Source organism: Caenorhabditis briggsae, assembly GCF_000004555.2.
Source record: "Caenorhabditis briggsae complete genome, chrX, whole genome shotgun sequence".
Lineage (NCBI taxonomy): Eukaryota > Metazoa > Nematoda > Chromadorea > Rhabditida > Rhabditidae > Caenorhabditis > Caenorhabditis briggsae.
The window spans coordinates 19,179,845-19,195,833 of record NC_013491.2 but is presented as its reverse complement, the minus strand read 5'-3'; the positions used below and the strand labels follow the sequence as shown (position 1 = coordinate 19,195,833).

General features: G+C 35.1%; 4 protein-coding genes across 4 annotated transcripts in view; all 4 read left to right on the top strand.

The window, feature by feature from the left end:
* The window catches only part of Cbr-sad-1, a gene marked incomplete at both ends in the record, with an annotated part of 17,684 nt that extends 11,706 nt beyond the window's left edge, over nucleotides 1-5,978 (top strand). Inside the window, 9 exons of the mRNA XM_045240580.1 lie at nucleotides 1,060-1,475; nucleotides 1,521-2,094; nucleotides 2,645-2,907; nucleotides 3,039-3,279; nucleotides 3,850-4,001; nucleotides 4,084-4,210; nucleotides 4,265-4,352; nucleotides 4,917-5,082; nucleotides 5,894-5,978. Coding sequence (XP_045093527.1) covers nucleotides 1,060-1,475; nucleotides 1,521-2,094; nucleotides 2,645-2,907; nucleotides 3,039-3,279; nucleotides 3,850-4,001; nucleotides 4,084-4,210; nucleotides 4,265-4,352; nucleotides 4,917-5,082; nucleotides 5,894-5,978 — 2,112 coding nt within the window. The remainder of the gene's footprint in view (nucleotides 1-1,059; nucleotides 1,476-1,520; nucleotides 2,095-2,644; nucleotides 2,908-3,038; nucleotides 3,280-3,849; nucleotides 4,002-4,083; nucleotides 4,211-4,264; nucleotides 4,353-4,916; nucleotides 5,083-5,893) is intronic.
* Nucleotides 5,979-8,493: 2,515 nt separating this feature from the next.
* Nucleotides 8,494-10,691, top strand: Cbr-srd-51 (the record flags this gene model as incomplete). Its single annotated transcript, XM_045240579.1, has 5 exons — nucleotides 8,494-8,699; nucleotides 9,600-9,834; nucleotides 9,884-10,077; nucleotides 10,212-10,270; nucleotides 10,468-10,691. The coding sequence occupies 5 exons, from the start codon at nucleotides 8,494-8,496 to the stop codon at nucleotides 10,689-10,691; spliced, it is 918 nt and encodes a 305-aa protein (XP_045093526.1).
* A 255-nt stretch (nucleotides 10,692-10,946) lies between these two features.
* On the top strand, nucleotides 10,947-12,296 carry Cbr-srd-50 (the record flags this gene model as incomplete). Its single annotated transcript, XM_045240578.1, has 5 exons — nucleotides 10,947-11,155; nucleotides 11,207-11,441; nucleotides 11,651-11,844; nucleotides 11,901-11,976; nucleotides 12,033-12,296. 5 exons carry the CDS (start codon nucleotides 10,947-10,949, stop codon nucleotides 12,294-12,296), a joined length of 978 nt encoding a protein of 325 aa, XP_045093525.1.
* A 2,201-nt stretch (nucleotides 12,297-14,497) lies between these two features.
* On the top strand, nucleotides 14,498-15,860 carry Cbr-efn-3 (the record flags this gene model as incomplete). Its single annotated transcript, XM_045240577.1, has 6 exons — nucleotides 14,498-14,595; nucleotides 14,645-14,762; nucleotides 14,811-14,894; nucleotides 14,939-15,023; nucleotides 15,070-15,210; nucleotides 15,784-15,860. 6 exons carry the CDS (start codon nucleotides 14,498-14,500, stop codon nucleotides 15,858-15,860), a joined length of 603 nt encoding a protein of 200 aa, XP_045093524.1.
* Nucleotides 15,861-15,989: the final 129 nt, after the last annotated feature.

The following is a 15,989-nucleotide window of genomic DNA, read 5'->3' as shown; positions in this document are numbered from 1 at the left end:
ACCACTTTTTGATATCTTTCACAGAAAATGAGATATATAGGCTCAAAGTGGACGATCCGGGTGTCGTTCTATTAGAGGTTTTACGGTAAATGTGGATAGCCGGGCCGGCCCGCTTGCCTCAAAAGTTTCGGCCCGGCCCGCTCGGCCCGCCTAGGACTTTTCGAAAATTTTATTTTTCGAATGTGACAAAATATTTATAATGGCACAAATATTAATCCAAATGCATACAACCATCCGAAAAAGTCAATTTAATTGAATTTTTAGCAAAAAATCAAATTTCATTAAGCCAAGGATGAAACTTTTTTTCTAATTACGACTTCGAAACAGTTTTTGTCGACAGTATCTCCTCTAGTGTGGATTTTCATTCACTAAGAAGAAAAACCATCTTGAAAAATGATGATTCGCTCTGAAATTTCAAAATTTTCAAACAGCGGGCGGGCCCGCGGGCCGGCCATGTGTATTTTTTTCCGGCCCGGTCCGGCCCGCTTTCAGAAAAATCTCAGCCTGCCCATGGCCCGGCCCGGCCCGGCCCGCGGGCTGGCCATCTTTTCCACAAGTATGGCAAAAAGCGACAGTAATGGTCTATAAGATTAACAAAATGGTTTTTTAGTTGGTTTTTACCTTTTTCAAGAGTCTGAAGCTCAGCTGACAAATGTCGGATCACCTTGAAATCTTTGAAGGGCGTAATATAGATTTTGATCGAAAACTTTGCATTCTCAAAATTTCTTGAAGACTCCTAGTTTTACAGCTATGTGCCGATTTTTAAAAGACACCCCTTTTGGTACATTTTGTACTGAAAACGTGAACAAACTGTTGTATTTCTAAAATCGGCCAGAATCAGAGAACTAAGAAATTTCAAAACATTTCGTGATGGCAAAGTTTTCAACCTATGTCTGTTTTACATTTTTCGAAGTATTCCGACACTTGACAGCCAAGCTTCATATTCTAATAATGATAAAAATGGCCGAAAATCAACTAAAAAACACGTTTTGGAATATTTCATTGACCGGTGCTGTATTTTGAAAGGTCATGCAATTTTTCTATTTGCCATTTTTCCAGGGAGAAAAGTATGATGGTCGAAAAGCAGACGTCTGGAGTTGCGGTGTGATTTTATACGCCCTACTAGTCGGAGCTCTTCCTTTTGACGATGATAACCTCCGGAACCTTCTGGAAAAAGTGAAACGTGGAGTATTTCATATTCCACACTTTGTCCCTGCGGATGTACAGAGTTTGTTACGCGCCATGATTGAAGTGGACCCAGGAAAACGATATTCGCTGGCTGACGTCTTCAAACATCCATGGGTCTCTGGAACGACAAAAGCGGATCCTGAACTGGAACTCCCGATGTCGCAAGTGGTGCAAACTCATATTATTCCAGCAGAAGATTCGATTGATCCAGACGTGCTTCGTCATATGAACTGTTTGGGATGTTTCAAGGATAAGCAGAAGCTGATAAACGAGTTGCTTTCTCCGAAGTGAGTTTTTAAAGAGTTTGCCACTAAAAATAACTACGAATTCAGACACAACACGGAGAAAATGGTGTATTTTTTGCTTCTGGATAGGAAACGTCGCCGTCCAGCTCAAGAAGATGAGACCGAGATTGTACTACGCGGCTCTGCGCTTAACAACGATCCACCGAAAAAGCGAACAGATACAACAAGGACATCAAGATACCCAATGGGGAGTATTGCTGATGGAAGTCCAATCAACCCCAGAAAAACCTACGGACGGAATAGCAAATCTGGAAGGCACTCTAGTCTCGGAGGATCACCAACAGAATCTCCGAGAAGTTCATCGAGAGATTTGTTCGGATCATCGTCGAGTGGATCCTATTCGGCTAGAGCTGGAGAAGAGCGGGAACGTGGACGATCAGCATCAAGATCTGCCAACAGTTATCACTACTACACTCAACCTGTTGATCCACAAACACTTGCCGAAGCAGCTCGACATGTTCGGGAAGTTAGAGAGCAAGAGAGAAGAGAGAGTAGAGATAGTGGTAGAGGATCGTCCAGGAAAGAGAGCAAGGATAGAAGTGACAAGACTCCAAGTGGTAGTAGCAGCAAAAATGATGCATCCTCGGCACCTACTTCAGTGGTAAGATCATTATCCAATACTGGTTAATGACATGTACGACAATTTGCTTTTCAATTGATTTTCAGACACTTTGACTATTTTTTTCAAAAGCGTGGAGCTTGGCAGTCAAGCTTCCAATCCCGTTGATAGTTTTGGAAAGTGTTAAAGCAGACCTTGATTGAAATATTTGCATTCACAGAATTTTTCGAAAATTCCTAATTTTTCCACTTTTTCGCGTTTTCCGGAAGTCCTGTTTTGTCGCTTTTTCAAACAAAAACGACCCAAAAAGGCAACTTTCGAATCGTGTTTTCATTGAAAACGTGAGAAAAACACGTATCCTGAAATCGGCAAATATCACACGAAATTCTCAAAAAATTATATGAATGCAAAGCTTTACATCTTGGTCTTTTTCACATCCTACAAAATTTTCAAAGTGATCAAAACTTTCACAGCCCAGTTTCAGATTCCAGAAAATGCCAAAAATCAACTGAAACACGTGTTGGTATATTTTGATGACTGTATACAGAGCATCTTATAGAATTTCTTGTAATCAATTCTTCTTTTTTTCCAGCCATACAAATACAGCCCGCCATCGGTAATGTCGGAGAGTGTACAAGTTGCCGGAAGCTCGATGAACTCTGCAAATTCCTCTTCAAACAGTCTAATTGCTGGGAACAGTCAAACCAGCATAGGATCGACAAGTGGTCCATGGAGATCAAAGCTCAACAACATCAAGAATTCGTTCTTGGGCACTCCAAGATTCCATCGCCGGAAAATGTCCAATGGAACGGCGGAGAGTGACAGCGAGGACAGTCAGATGATTGACACAACAGAGTAAGTGCAACAGACAGAAATAGAATATTCGGGGAATGTGTGGGATGTGTGCGCTTCTCACTTCAGTGTTTTTTGGAAAATGAATTTAAAAAAAAAATATCGAGGACCAAGCAAAACTTACAATATTTCAGCCTCGTCAAAAAGTCCTGGTTCGGTTCTCTGGCGTCGAGTATGAGTGTGGAACGAGACGACACTCACTGTGTACCGGTTCAAGGAAAAACGCTGAACAGCATCAAGGCGGAGCTCATTCGAGCGTTCCTTCAGATTCACGAGCTCAGTCATTCGGTAGTAGGACAGAACTGTTTCCGGGTGGAGTACAAACGGGGCCCAACTGTTGGAGGAAGTGTATTTAGTCGTGGCATCAAAATGAATGTGAGTCTACAACTAATTATTTTTGTTCGGGAATCTTTTTTCGAGAATTTTCGTTTCCGAAAATTTTCCCGAAATAATTTTTCAAGAAATTGGATTCCCGAAAATTTTCTTGATATTTTGAGGGCAACTTTTGAGAGAATCGCGAAAATCTGGGAAATTGGTTTTTCAGTGAATTCTTGCCTGTTTTTTTCCAATTCTATGTTGGTTTTTATTGTTTTTAATTGAAATTCATTGAAAAAGAAAAAAGGAAAACAACCAACATGACATAAAACCTGTATTAGAATAGAAACTTCAATTGAAAAAGAATATTCAAGAAATTTCACAACTTTACAGATTCAGGACTTTACAGATTTTTGCACAAATTCGGCAAACTTGATTAATTTATATGAATTCCCAACAAAAAATAAATTTCACGATTAATTTGAGAAAAACAAGCAAAAATTAATTTATAAATCAAATTTCCTATTTTTCCGGTTTTGCCCCAAAATTCCCAGAAAAAAATCGGAAAAATTTCGAGAACATAAATTCTCGAAAAAACCTTTTGAACAATTTCTCATATAAGTCTTTCAGGTCGACATTATTCCTTCCCCTCAACAAGTAGTACTTGCTGGTGAGACTCCAACATATGTGGTACAATTCACTTTGCTGGCTGGACCAGTTCGACGTTTCAAACGCCTCGTCGAGCATTTATCCGCAATTCTTCAAAATTCAACGCAGCAAAGGTAGATTTTGTGATTGTATCAATATTCTAAATTGTTACTCTAACCTTCAGTAGTGGAGTTTTCCTTAACTGCCAAATTTCAGAGCCGATCGTCAACAACAAGCTTCTCTAATGGTCCGACCGCGACGATTAAGTGATTCGAGCGTCGGAAGTGCATGCTCGGAAAGTGAGAGCAATGCGAGCAGTATAAATATGATTGCTAGACACACGGTAATTAGTTTTTCCCTTCAATGTTATCACCAATTTATTTCTTTTCAACTTTAGGAGAAATCAGAAACCAATAACGGCGCGTCGACATCTTCTGAAGCGTATGGTCCATCACCTTCAATGAGATCTGTTGGAAGTAGCACAGGTGACTTAAAATTTCAAATTTTCATTTTCTGTCCACTCTCTCGGTTTCCATAGTTATCACTTCTCTTTCCCTATCGCTTATCATCGATTTTAAGTTTTAATTCAATCAAAATTCTCTAATTAAAAATTCAGGAATACCATCATAAATGAAGAAGAAAACGTGACAAAAGGTAAACTACACAACGCTCTATCCGCTGTTTCTTTGGTAGCTCAGCTCATCCAGTTTATATTTTGCACGCTTTTCTTTTTTTTCAAACATTTCTTATTTATTATGTTCGTTTCTAAAACTTTATTCTAACCTCCAGTAGTGCCGTAGTAAATAGATTAACACCAAAAAGTGCAGCTTCTATTTTTGATTTGCGCAACAAAAAAAATTGCAGTCGTCTTGGTAAACTGTTCGAACTATTTGAAAAAAAAGTTGAGAGATACACTGTGAACTTCTAAAACGTAGAACATAGTTTGTTCGGCACGATTGGTGACTTCAAGGAATAAACCAATCAATAGTAGACATAGTGCTTCACCCCAATTTTCCCATTTACCCTTTTTGAATTTCATAACCCTTCAGCTAACTCCTACAAATCGCCAACACCTCATCGTCGTAACACCACTGCCGTTTCTGCTTCATCTTCAACCGCCTCGAATCGTTATGCTCCAAGTTCTAGCTCGTCCGGTAGTTACAGTAACGCTCATGACTACTCCTATCATCCCGAATATTCACAGAGAAACAATGGGTATATTGATTTTGAAATTTTAAAATTAAAAAAAAATGTTGGCCTAAAATTATATAATAGTATGTTATTTGGATTGGTTATTATATTTTTTTTTAAAGCACAAGCCAGAAATGTCGATTTTTGAGTTTACAGTGGATGATACTGTAAACTCTTTTATAGAATGACCCTTTAACTTTTAACTTCAAGTCACTTTATCTCGGTTTCTGTGAAAGTTATCAAAAAGTGGCCAACTGACAAAATGTTGCTAATATTATGATTATTATTTTGTCAGTCGACCGCTTTTTGAAATCTTGCACAGGAATTGAGATATAATGGCTCAAAGTGGACGGGTTTGAAGATTTAGATTGTTTACGTTATACAACTTTGAAGTCTTGTAAAAGTAGTTCAGAATTTTTCGATTCAATTAAAGGCTGTTAAGAATACTAAAAGAACTTTAAGCTTCATCTCGTACCTGACAACATATCGGGAAAATCCAGCAAAACGATATGAGTACAAAGTTTAAAACTGGGACAACGCTCAATTCAGTGCTAATTTCGGTTTTTTCAGCTTTCGATAAATACAGCATATCTCATCTGTATAGGCTTTGGCGGGAGAATTTACCAAAATTCGTCACATGTTTAATTTGATTCAGAAGTTTTAGAAAATTGGAAAATGTTGCAATACTTTTTGAGGGCTTAAAAAATAACTAATGTACTTTAAAATAGTCAAAAAAATGATGTATGTTAGTATTTTTATTTCGAATGACTGTTTTAAAACACGAACATCACAGGCTTTATAAATCAAATTCAAAATTGACGAAATTTCCTTTCAGCTCAACTGCTCCGAAGAATCAATACTCGCCCGGCTCACAACGCAGTTTTGCGTTTTCCATGTTCAACAAGGCCGACAAAGTATAATTCATCCTTTCATTAACTTTTCTTAATTTTCATATCTATGTGTTGTGTTATAGACATAACGGTGATTTCCTAACCTGCATTTGTCATAGATTTCTTTTTTTTTCTTTTTCAATCCCTTAAGAAGACTTCTGCTTTGGTGCCAGCTTTAATTGTGTATTAACATTTTGATTTCCATTTACTATATACTTGTCAACTTTTTTCAGTATACTGTAGAGTCAGCCTTGATTAAAGCCTTGATTGTTTAATTGCCAAAACTGTTCTTGATCTTCCATTCATCCACGTTCTCATCCTATCCGTGTTTCCCTCTTTTTTCTAGTCTCCATTCTCAGTTTCTCAGCCAAACGAAAAAAAAAAACAATTACGTCTATTTTCTGTCACTCATCCACCAAATTTACTCTGTTTTTATCATCTTTTTCCCTTCTCCTAAAAATTGAATGACTAATCTATCAAGCTATGACTCTTATGCCCTTTTTCTCTCTTTTTCAAACGGACTGTTCTGGTTTTCCCTCGGTTCTTCTTTACAAAATTGTTTCTTCGTACCTTCTCAATCACTTTTTTTTTCAAACTACAGTATTTAATGGGAATAAATTTTGTTGTAGAATGAAAATAAACAGTATCGCTCAATAATTTTCAGAATTCTTAAGCTCGGCTGTCAATTTTTCGATCACTTTGAAAATTTTGGAGAGTATAAAACAAGCCTAGATCCGAAACTTTGCATTCACAGAATTTTTGAAAATCCCTAGTTTTTTTTCAGCTATATGGCAATTTCTGAAAGACACCTGCTTTTTTAAAAAAGTTTTCAGTGCAAAATGGGAAAACGGGGTCTTTTTCAGAAATCTGCAAATAGCTGTAAAACTATGAATTGTCAAAAAGTTCTTTGAATTTAAAATGTTCAAAATAGGTTTGTTTTACATCTTCTAAAAATTGCAAAGTGGTCGGTAACTTGCCAGCCAAGTTTCAGACTCATAAAAATGGTAAAAATCTGCCGAGAAACACGTTTTTGTATGTTTCATTGACCGGTACTGTACATAGGGAAATAAAAGAAGTTAAGAACAATTTTGGCCAGAAAAAATGTTCAATGTAAAGCACCTGTCCTATTTCCAAGAATATACGCTCCTGGAACATTGGCTCTGAATGAAAAAGAATGAAAACAATACAATTTTCTGGTTGGAAGAATCCAATTGATTGTTCCAAAACTTCTTGGTCCTCATTAGACTCTGTTTTCTGAATATACAAAAATATGAAGTTCTTGTATTTCTAAAAATCAGAAAAAAAATCTAAATGTGAGAGCACTTCAACTTTGCTCGCAAGTGTTTTTTTTTCTGTTCCCACTGAAATTTGATCTCAAATCAAATTTTGTTGCTGTCTCGGCAGCATACTTGGTAGCCATTGCGTTCAAAATTTGATTTGAATTCTACTATTTTTTGTTTCGTTCTATAAATCTTCTAGAACCTGCTAAATTTCTTTTAAATTTTAAATTTTGAACTTCTTTCAAATTTCTTCCAGAATTTGCAAGTTTTTTGACAGTAAAATACCGTATTCGCTCTCATAGAAGCCCACTCAAATTGTCAATTATAATAGATACTAAAATTGATCAACTGATGAATTAATCATCATAATATCATTAATATTTTATTGGTTGACAAAATTTTAAGGTCATAATTTGTGCAAAGAAATCGAGATAATTGGGCTCAAAGTTGATGGTTTCGGTGGTTTTCTATTAAAGGAAATACGGTACTACAATTGTAACATTGCGCTTGTCTGATATTTCAAATTAGAAATTTACAATTTTTATGTGTTTTTGAATTTTTTGTAACCGGCTGATTTTCAAAATGACAGCAAATACTATTCTAAAATCTGACTACAAGGGAGTTTTGTGACACGAACTTCCAGGTGAAAAAAAAGTGACTAACCTTAGGTCTCTTTTTCGCTTCCTGACAGAAACCGATAGATGATGTTTGAAGTCAGACGACTTGCGTGACAGGGCTAGTTTATTTCAATTCTCAACGTCCCTCAGCCGGATGTTACTTTCATCAACGGGATGACGCTTCCTTATTTGTCAGTGCTCGCAGTCTGTTGGCTAGCTTTGTGTATGCATCTTTTTAATTGAGAATTTTATTTCTGAGTTCATCAATGGCATTTTCCAATTTTTTAGTGAAATCGAACTTTGAAAAAAAGAAAAATATTTGAAGTTCGAAATAAATTACTTTTACCGTTTTTTAGAGTTTCCAAAGTTTCCAAAGTACTCCCTCTTTTCCAACATCAGATTTACATTTCATTATCTTCTTTCAAGAGATCAAAACTGAATGTGACGTAAATTGTTGTCCGGATAGTTTTTCTTGTCCGAACAAAGCTTATTATTAATAGCCCGTCCCATTTATGGCTAATTTTATGTTTTCCTGTTACTCTAATCGCACGTCATACCCGTTTTCAATATATTTCTATCTTTCCCTTTCTATTTTTTTTCGTTTTCTGAAATTTTGAAATTTAATTCATATTTCATTCAGTTTCAAGGATGATGATTGAGGAGATGAAACTTCAATTAATCTATAGGGCATATTATCCTATTAGCATCACACTATCCCTTATTACAAACATTCTGCTACTCTTTATCATGAAAACTACGAGGTCAGCACTGCTCAAAGATATGCAGTATTATTTATTGAACACTGCGATTTGTGAAATTTTGGTCAGTGCGTCAACGTTTCTAGCGCAATGCAGGTAAGTTGAAGACATTTTAAAAATTAGAAAAAAAAATAACAAAGGACTAAATGTTTCATACTAACTTAAATATCTTATCATTACTGTTCTGTTCTAAGTGATTTTAACCTGAGAAATATACCAATCTAATAATTTCAAACTTTGAGCCGATCTTTAGATTTTTCTCCGTTCCCCTCAAAGACACAAAAATATGTCAACTGATCAATTGTGCTCTCGTAATATCAGAAGGATTTCGATAGTTCACCCGTTTTCCATATCTTTGACAAGACCCGAGAAAAATTAGCTAAAACTTGACAGTGTTGGGGCAATTCTAAAACAGGTTTCACGGTACCTCTGATTTTTAATACTTTGTATCTGAAAAAACAGGTAATTTTATTTCAGTGATCAAATACCTATTATGATTAATCGTTTTTTTAAATGCGAATCTAGAATCTAGACTACATGACTAGCACCTAATGATCAGACAAGGACTCAAAATTATAGTCAGTGTGCGTTTCGGACACTGATAATTAAGAAAGATCTCCGAATTTGTCACTAGAATTGAATGATCACATTTAAAAATTATTTTTGCTAAGATAAATCATACATAACATGTATAATTGTAGGGTAACAAAAAGTTTTGAAAAAAAAACAATTTCCTAAATACCGTAAACAATCTAACATATTGTCGTTTAAACTGTCAACTTTGAGTTAATTTATCTCTGTCCCTGTGAAAAATATCGAAAAATGGTCAATTGGCAAATTGTACGTAAAAATATTGAAAATATTTTTTTCAGTTGACCACTTTTTGATATTTGTTAACAAACCAGAATAAACGGTCTCAATGTGACATTTAATTAGCGAAAAGTTCATTTACGCAAATATTTAAAGTGGCCAATATAATAAAATTTATGATTTCAGACCGGTTGCCAACAAATCAACCCTCGCAGTCTTCTGCTACGGACCATGCAAACATTTTGGTCCCAATACCTGTTTCTTCATGTTTGCCCTGGTACAAGCTTCCGTTGTAGCTGCCAGCTTCTCTATTCTACTCTCATTCTACTACCGGTATCGTCTGCTCCAAGTGCACGTGAAAAATGCACGTAGTCACAAGAAAACCATTGCCATATTCTCTCTGCTTCCTACTTCTATGTTGGTGAGTTTATGAATTGGTCACATGCTCAAAAAAGGTCTAAACCTTCCAGATATTTCAACTGTTCACCGAGTCGGACTTTGCAATCGTTGAAGCGGAAACAAGAGCATTGCATCCAAATTATGACTATACCAATAACTCATTGATTGGGTTTTCAAACACAAAGGGAGTAGGAGGGACCATTTCGCAGATATCTATTTCGTTAGGAGTTTACTCGGCACCATTTATTGCTCTCTATTACAAAAGGTATGCATAAAAAGGGCATGAACTAATTTGTTTACGCAGAAGTTTTGTAGGAATACGATATTCGAGATTGACATCATTAAAATACATTCCAAAATAATAATTATTTATCTTGAAATTCGATATTTTTATTACAGAAAAATCACCAAGGTCATCACTTCAAACACCAGTATTCAACGAATACCAGTAGCTTATTGTAAGCAGCTCATAAATGTAAACGAATTCCAGAAAAATAAAACAAAAACGCCGAAATTTGATTATAGGGTTTATTACTCCAAACAATGGTTCCATTCGTTGTGTACATTCCACCTTTTACCTATGTTTTAGTTTCTCAGTTTACAGGTACTTTTAAACTCATACTGCTATGTGTGAAATCCAAAAAAAACTGTTTAGATCATTCCAGTCTCTACGCAGAATATCTACTCAACACTTTGGGATCATTTACTGCATTTATCAACCCATTGCTCACATTCTACTATGTGCTGCCGTATCGCCGAGCACTTTGCAAACGAGTTTTCAAATATTTCCCAAGCGTATCGGAAGAAGGTACTGATATCACCACGTATCCAGCTACAACGAACTTTCATCGACGGAACACAGCAACAACGAAAGTTTAGCTGTTCTTTCTTGTGCAATTTACTTTTTTTTGTTTTCTGTATATAAGACACCTTATTGAATTTACGTCCTAAGAATTAATCTAGTTCTTGTTTTTTTTTTTGAATTTTATTCATAAGTTCTTACTAAGAATCGTTACTTCTTGTGCAGGTGGCTCATTGTTATTTGATCATTTACCCGCCACTGAAAAACTTTATATCACCACATTCTGCAAGTTTAGTTTCCACCTATTACAGAGTGACCCATAATTATTCGGAATGATGTCCCCTTTGGAATCCCAACTGGTATTAATCTTCACAGTATTCTTCAACGTTTATCTATTCTCGGCTATTTCTGCCCAACTCTTATTACTATTTTTAATAAAAACGTGCAAAGTTACGGCACTGAAAGATATGAGACTATACTTATTGAATATTTTGATTCTACAGTTTATATCCACAATGAGTGCGTTTCTGTCACAGTCCAGGTAAGGAATTTTGTACTGTCTTAGAAGAAAAAAAAAGAGAAACTGTTTAAGGGTGGTTCCGAATTCCGAGACTGTGGCTATTTTATGTTACGGTCCTTGTAAATATTTGGGAGTATTAACTTGTCAAGTTCTCTTCCATGTTCTCAAAGTCTCATTATTTTCTTGTGCTGCAGCTTTGATAATTGCATTTTACTACCGGTATAACATGATCACAGCCAGAAGTTTTACTCGAACTCATCACTACAGACAATTGGTGATAAGTTACAGTATACCTACAGTCCTTTTGGTGGGTTTTTGATCCAACAAAGATGCTCGGAACGGACTACGGAATTCTAGAAATTCTGAACATTTTGAAAATATTTCCGATTTTTTCCGGATTCAAAGCTTTTTCCGAAATTTCGAAGTTCGGAATTTCTGAAAACCAGAATTTCTGACAAAAAATTCTGTTTTTCAGAAATTCATAACCAATATTTTAATGTTTTTTCTCAATTTCAGGTATTCAACTTGTTCTCCCCGAGTGACCGTCAAAAAATTGTCAATGAGTTAACAGCTTTACACCCATCTTATGATCTTGACAATTACATTATCCTTGGATTTTCTGAAGTAAAAACTGTGGTGGCATCTGTAAATACTGCGATGATAATATTGGGAGTCTATGGAACACCATTTGTTGCTTTGTATTTTCGAAGGTTGGTTTTTTTCGATTTCCGGTAGCTGCATTCTTTCATCTTTCTCTTGTTTCCAGCAAAATCCTGAAAATCTTGAACACAACTAAATCTTATCACTCAGAGAAGATAGCACAGACAAAGAGCATGATTCAAGTCGGTTTTAATCTATCTCCAGCCTTTCCTCCCACGGCAAAACAAAATCATTTCAGGGGCTAACTCTCCAGACTCTTCTTCCACTTTTCTGTTATATTCCAAGTTTCACATATTTCATTTACAATCAACATTATCAAACTGATAGTTTGATCGTGGAATTTGCTGTCAGTCCTATTGGATTTATCTATACAATTTTTGATCCACTTCTCACGATTTATTTTGTACTTCCTTATCGCAGAGGTTTAAAAGCTATGTTCCAGAAAAATAACACCACTACGAATATTTTTATAATTTCGGAAACAACTAGAAGGATAGTTTGAAACTGCAAACCAACTAATCCACCAACGTTTCAAAAACTAATTCAGAAATTAAAATTTGCCCTTTTATTATCAAGAAAAATTTTTACTTTCCTACCCCTTTGTATTTGTATTGTGTTAGTGGCATATACCCTTCAACCAATTCAATAAATGTTATCGACAACAGCATGTTCACATTATCACCTTATGTACGTGAGGGTCGTTCACCAAAAGAGTTTATGAGTTATATTTAACCAAAATTTCCGATATTCGAAACAAAAAAAAGCTCAAGTGGGAAATGTCCAACTTTTCTGACACTCTTAACATGTTACTTTACTTTTGGCTCTCCTAATATTTTTGTAGTTTTTTAGATTTTAAATTTTGAATTACGTTTTTCTTCCCAATATTCATACGGGTTACAAGTTTTTTTCCTCCTGTGTTGTTTCTATGAAAAACATAGCCTATGGATGTTTACCGTAGACTTTTTTGGCTCTTTATGACTTTTTCGGTCCCATAAAAAAAATAAAGATCCCGTTGAGAATTTTACACTCATCTGAAAAAATAAAGGGCACCAATGTTATGTTGGAAAGTTTTTGGAATTTCGAGCCAGATAGATTGGCTGATAACGACGGGACCCTGAAGTTTTCAATGACACCGTCAATTTCTTCATAATACTTTAATTTTCTCGAAAAGAAGCTAGCTTATTATTAGAGGAAATTAGAAAACTACGGGTACATTTTTTTCTATCACGGTTCAATAATCTAATGTTGAAATTTCGATACTTTTAAAAGTTTTTTGAACTATTTTAGACGTTTGAATGAGAATCAGTATTCGGTATCACCCTGTGGATGGTTCTCAATGCTTGTTCAAAAAAGGCTCCTCATTGATAACTGGATATTCTATCGATAGCCGAATGAAGGAAAGGACAGTCACTCGAAAAAGAAATAGTACGAAAAAATGAGAGAACAAGATGACTAATTTGCCTTACCATGTTTCCTAGACGGGTAGGCAGCTCATTCTTTTTCTCTATTTTCTTTGCAAAGTATGACCTTTTCCTCTCTAATACAGTAAGCGTCATAATGATAGCACCACCCCATTTTTTGAGGTTTTCAGAAAAACTAAAAAACTAAGATAAAAACCACTGATGCCATTCGATTCAGCATCCCAAAAAACAAGGTTCGTTTCAAGGTTCGTTTTCGAAGTTTCAGTTTTTTTTATTTATTTACGATTTATTCCAAAAAACCAAAAAAAAAGACGAAAACGTCTGTAAATAAATTTTTCTCAAAGTCGAATAGAGACATCATTCTTGTGTAGACTGTCAAAATAGAATGTTTGAAGACTATTTTAACAAATTTCAACAAAACATTCTCAATTTATTTCTCAAAAAACTGTAGATTTTTCATTTTCCAGAGTGGTGTTATCATTATGACGCGGTGTGCAGACAGACTTTTGGTTACTGTAGTTCTAATACACTTGACTGGTACTTGATTTAGGGGACACATAGGTTTTTTGGGATGCTGAATCGAATGGCATCAGTGGTTTTTATCTTAGTTTTTTAGTTTTTCTGAAAACCTCGAAAAATGGGGTGGTGCTATCATTATGACGCGCACTGTACAAGTTCAAATTTTTTTGAATGTTTTCTAACCTGCCTGATTTCTAAATGTTGTATCATGAGCCTGTACGAACTTTAAGGTTTTCTTTGTTTTGATGCAAATAGGACTATTGTAATATCTCTAATTGAAGGGAACTACCGTAATATCTCTAAATGATGAACCCTAATTGTCAACTTTGGTTGCTTTGATCTCTTTTTTACATAAAGTACTGAAATAACTCGAATGTGACAGTTAGAGGGTCCTTCTATCCAACATCTCTCTACAGTAAATCTCCTAAATATGTGTATCCAACCTGTAAATGAATCTAATTTTAAAACCCGTTTTTTTTTCGAAATTCCTAGGACTTAAAACTCCCTATTCGACAACATTTTCATCAGTGGATATCAGAAATTTTGATATTGTAGCTGCAAATAGATTGGAAATCCAGAGATTATTCCATGCCAATCTCCTCATCCGCATGACATATTAACAAAACGCGGCTAAGAATCGCCAGTAATTTTGTTTCTCCATTTTTAGATTGGAAATTATTTAATCTATATGATATAGTGACCCGTCTTGTGCATTTGAATTAATGCTATTTTTGAAATTTCGAAATATTTATTTGAAGGTAATATGGAACCAAGACCTATGTACGTTCTTCTGGGAGTTTTAGCATTCACGTTTCCCGCATATTGCAGAGATTATCACGATGTGATTTGGAATTCCAGATTGTAAGTCTTAAATTTAAGAATAATTTACTATAATATCTGCTTTTTTTAGTTTCCCTCAACATTTGAAACATTCTCCTATGAACGTTCGTCTTGGAGACCAGCTCACTATCATCTGCCCAAAATCATTTCATCGAGGAATGCACTACGAGTATGCCAAACTTTATTGGGTATCCCAAAAACTTGTCAGAATGAAAAAAAAAACTTTTATATTCCAGGTTGGGAAGCAGGATTTTGATCAATGCACACACAACACGTACTACACAAAATTGATGGGAGTCTGCGCCAATGAAACTGAAACAGTTGGTTTAAAATTCATTCAAAAATGAGAACTCCATATTTTCAGACTGCAATCAAGATGATTTTTCAAAAATATAACCCGATCCCCAATGGTATCGATTTTCAAATAGGAGAAATCTACTATATTGTTTGTGAGTCTTTTGATGAATTTCTGTAAAATTTTTCAATTTGTTCCAGCAACGTCATCTGGACATCTTGAAGATATAAGTCAACCGACTGGAGGACTCTGTTGGCAGGAAAACATGAAATTGGCAATACGGATCGTGGGAGAGGAGTTGCCCAGAATGAAATATGAAGTTCATGACTATCAGTCTCTTGGTGAGTGTATCCACCGTTTAAAATAGTAAGCCAGTTTTTTGAAAAATGACAAAAAATATCAAATAATTGATGGAACACTTCAAAATGTATTACCGTGAAAACTGTAATAGAAGGGCACCCTTACTTCTAACTTTGAGCAATTTTATTTCGGTTCCTGTCAAAGATATGAAAATGTTGTTAACCGATGAACTGTTTATAATATCATTACAAAAATTGTATCAGTTGACACATTTTTGATACCTTGCAGAGGAATTGAGATAATTGGGCTCAAACTAGACAGTATGAGGATCCTTTTATTTAAGGTTTTACGGTGTTTGAAATTGAACATTTCCATATGTTCACTGTAAAAAATATTTCGAAAACTCCACAGTTTCACAGAAAAAAACTTTCGTTTTTGTTCAAAAACTTGCTCAATTTTGAAGAAAATGATAGATTTTCATAAATTTAAAACGAAAATGTCATAAATTTTTTGACGAAAAGTGTCAAGAAAAAATGACTGAAAAATAGATGAGTCTTAAAATTTTTTTATGAAATTCAGTTTTTTTTAGCGCAAACAATCATTCAAATTTTCAGTATCCTCCTCTACTTCATCTCCACTGTCATCAACCATGAATTCTCTCGTGATATTGTTTATTGCTTCTAAATTTTGAATATCTGTACTCAATTTTTGGAATATCATGTTTCTTTTTGCTTGGTATCACTATCCAATTTTGTTCATTTTTCCAATTTTTCTCTGTATTCATTTTTTCACCAATAACATTTTGTAGTAAGAGAAACTA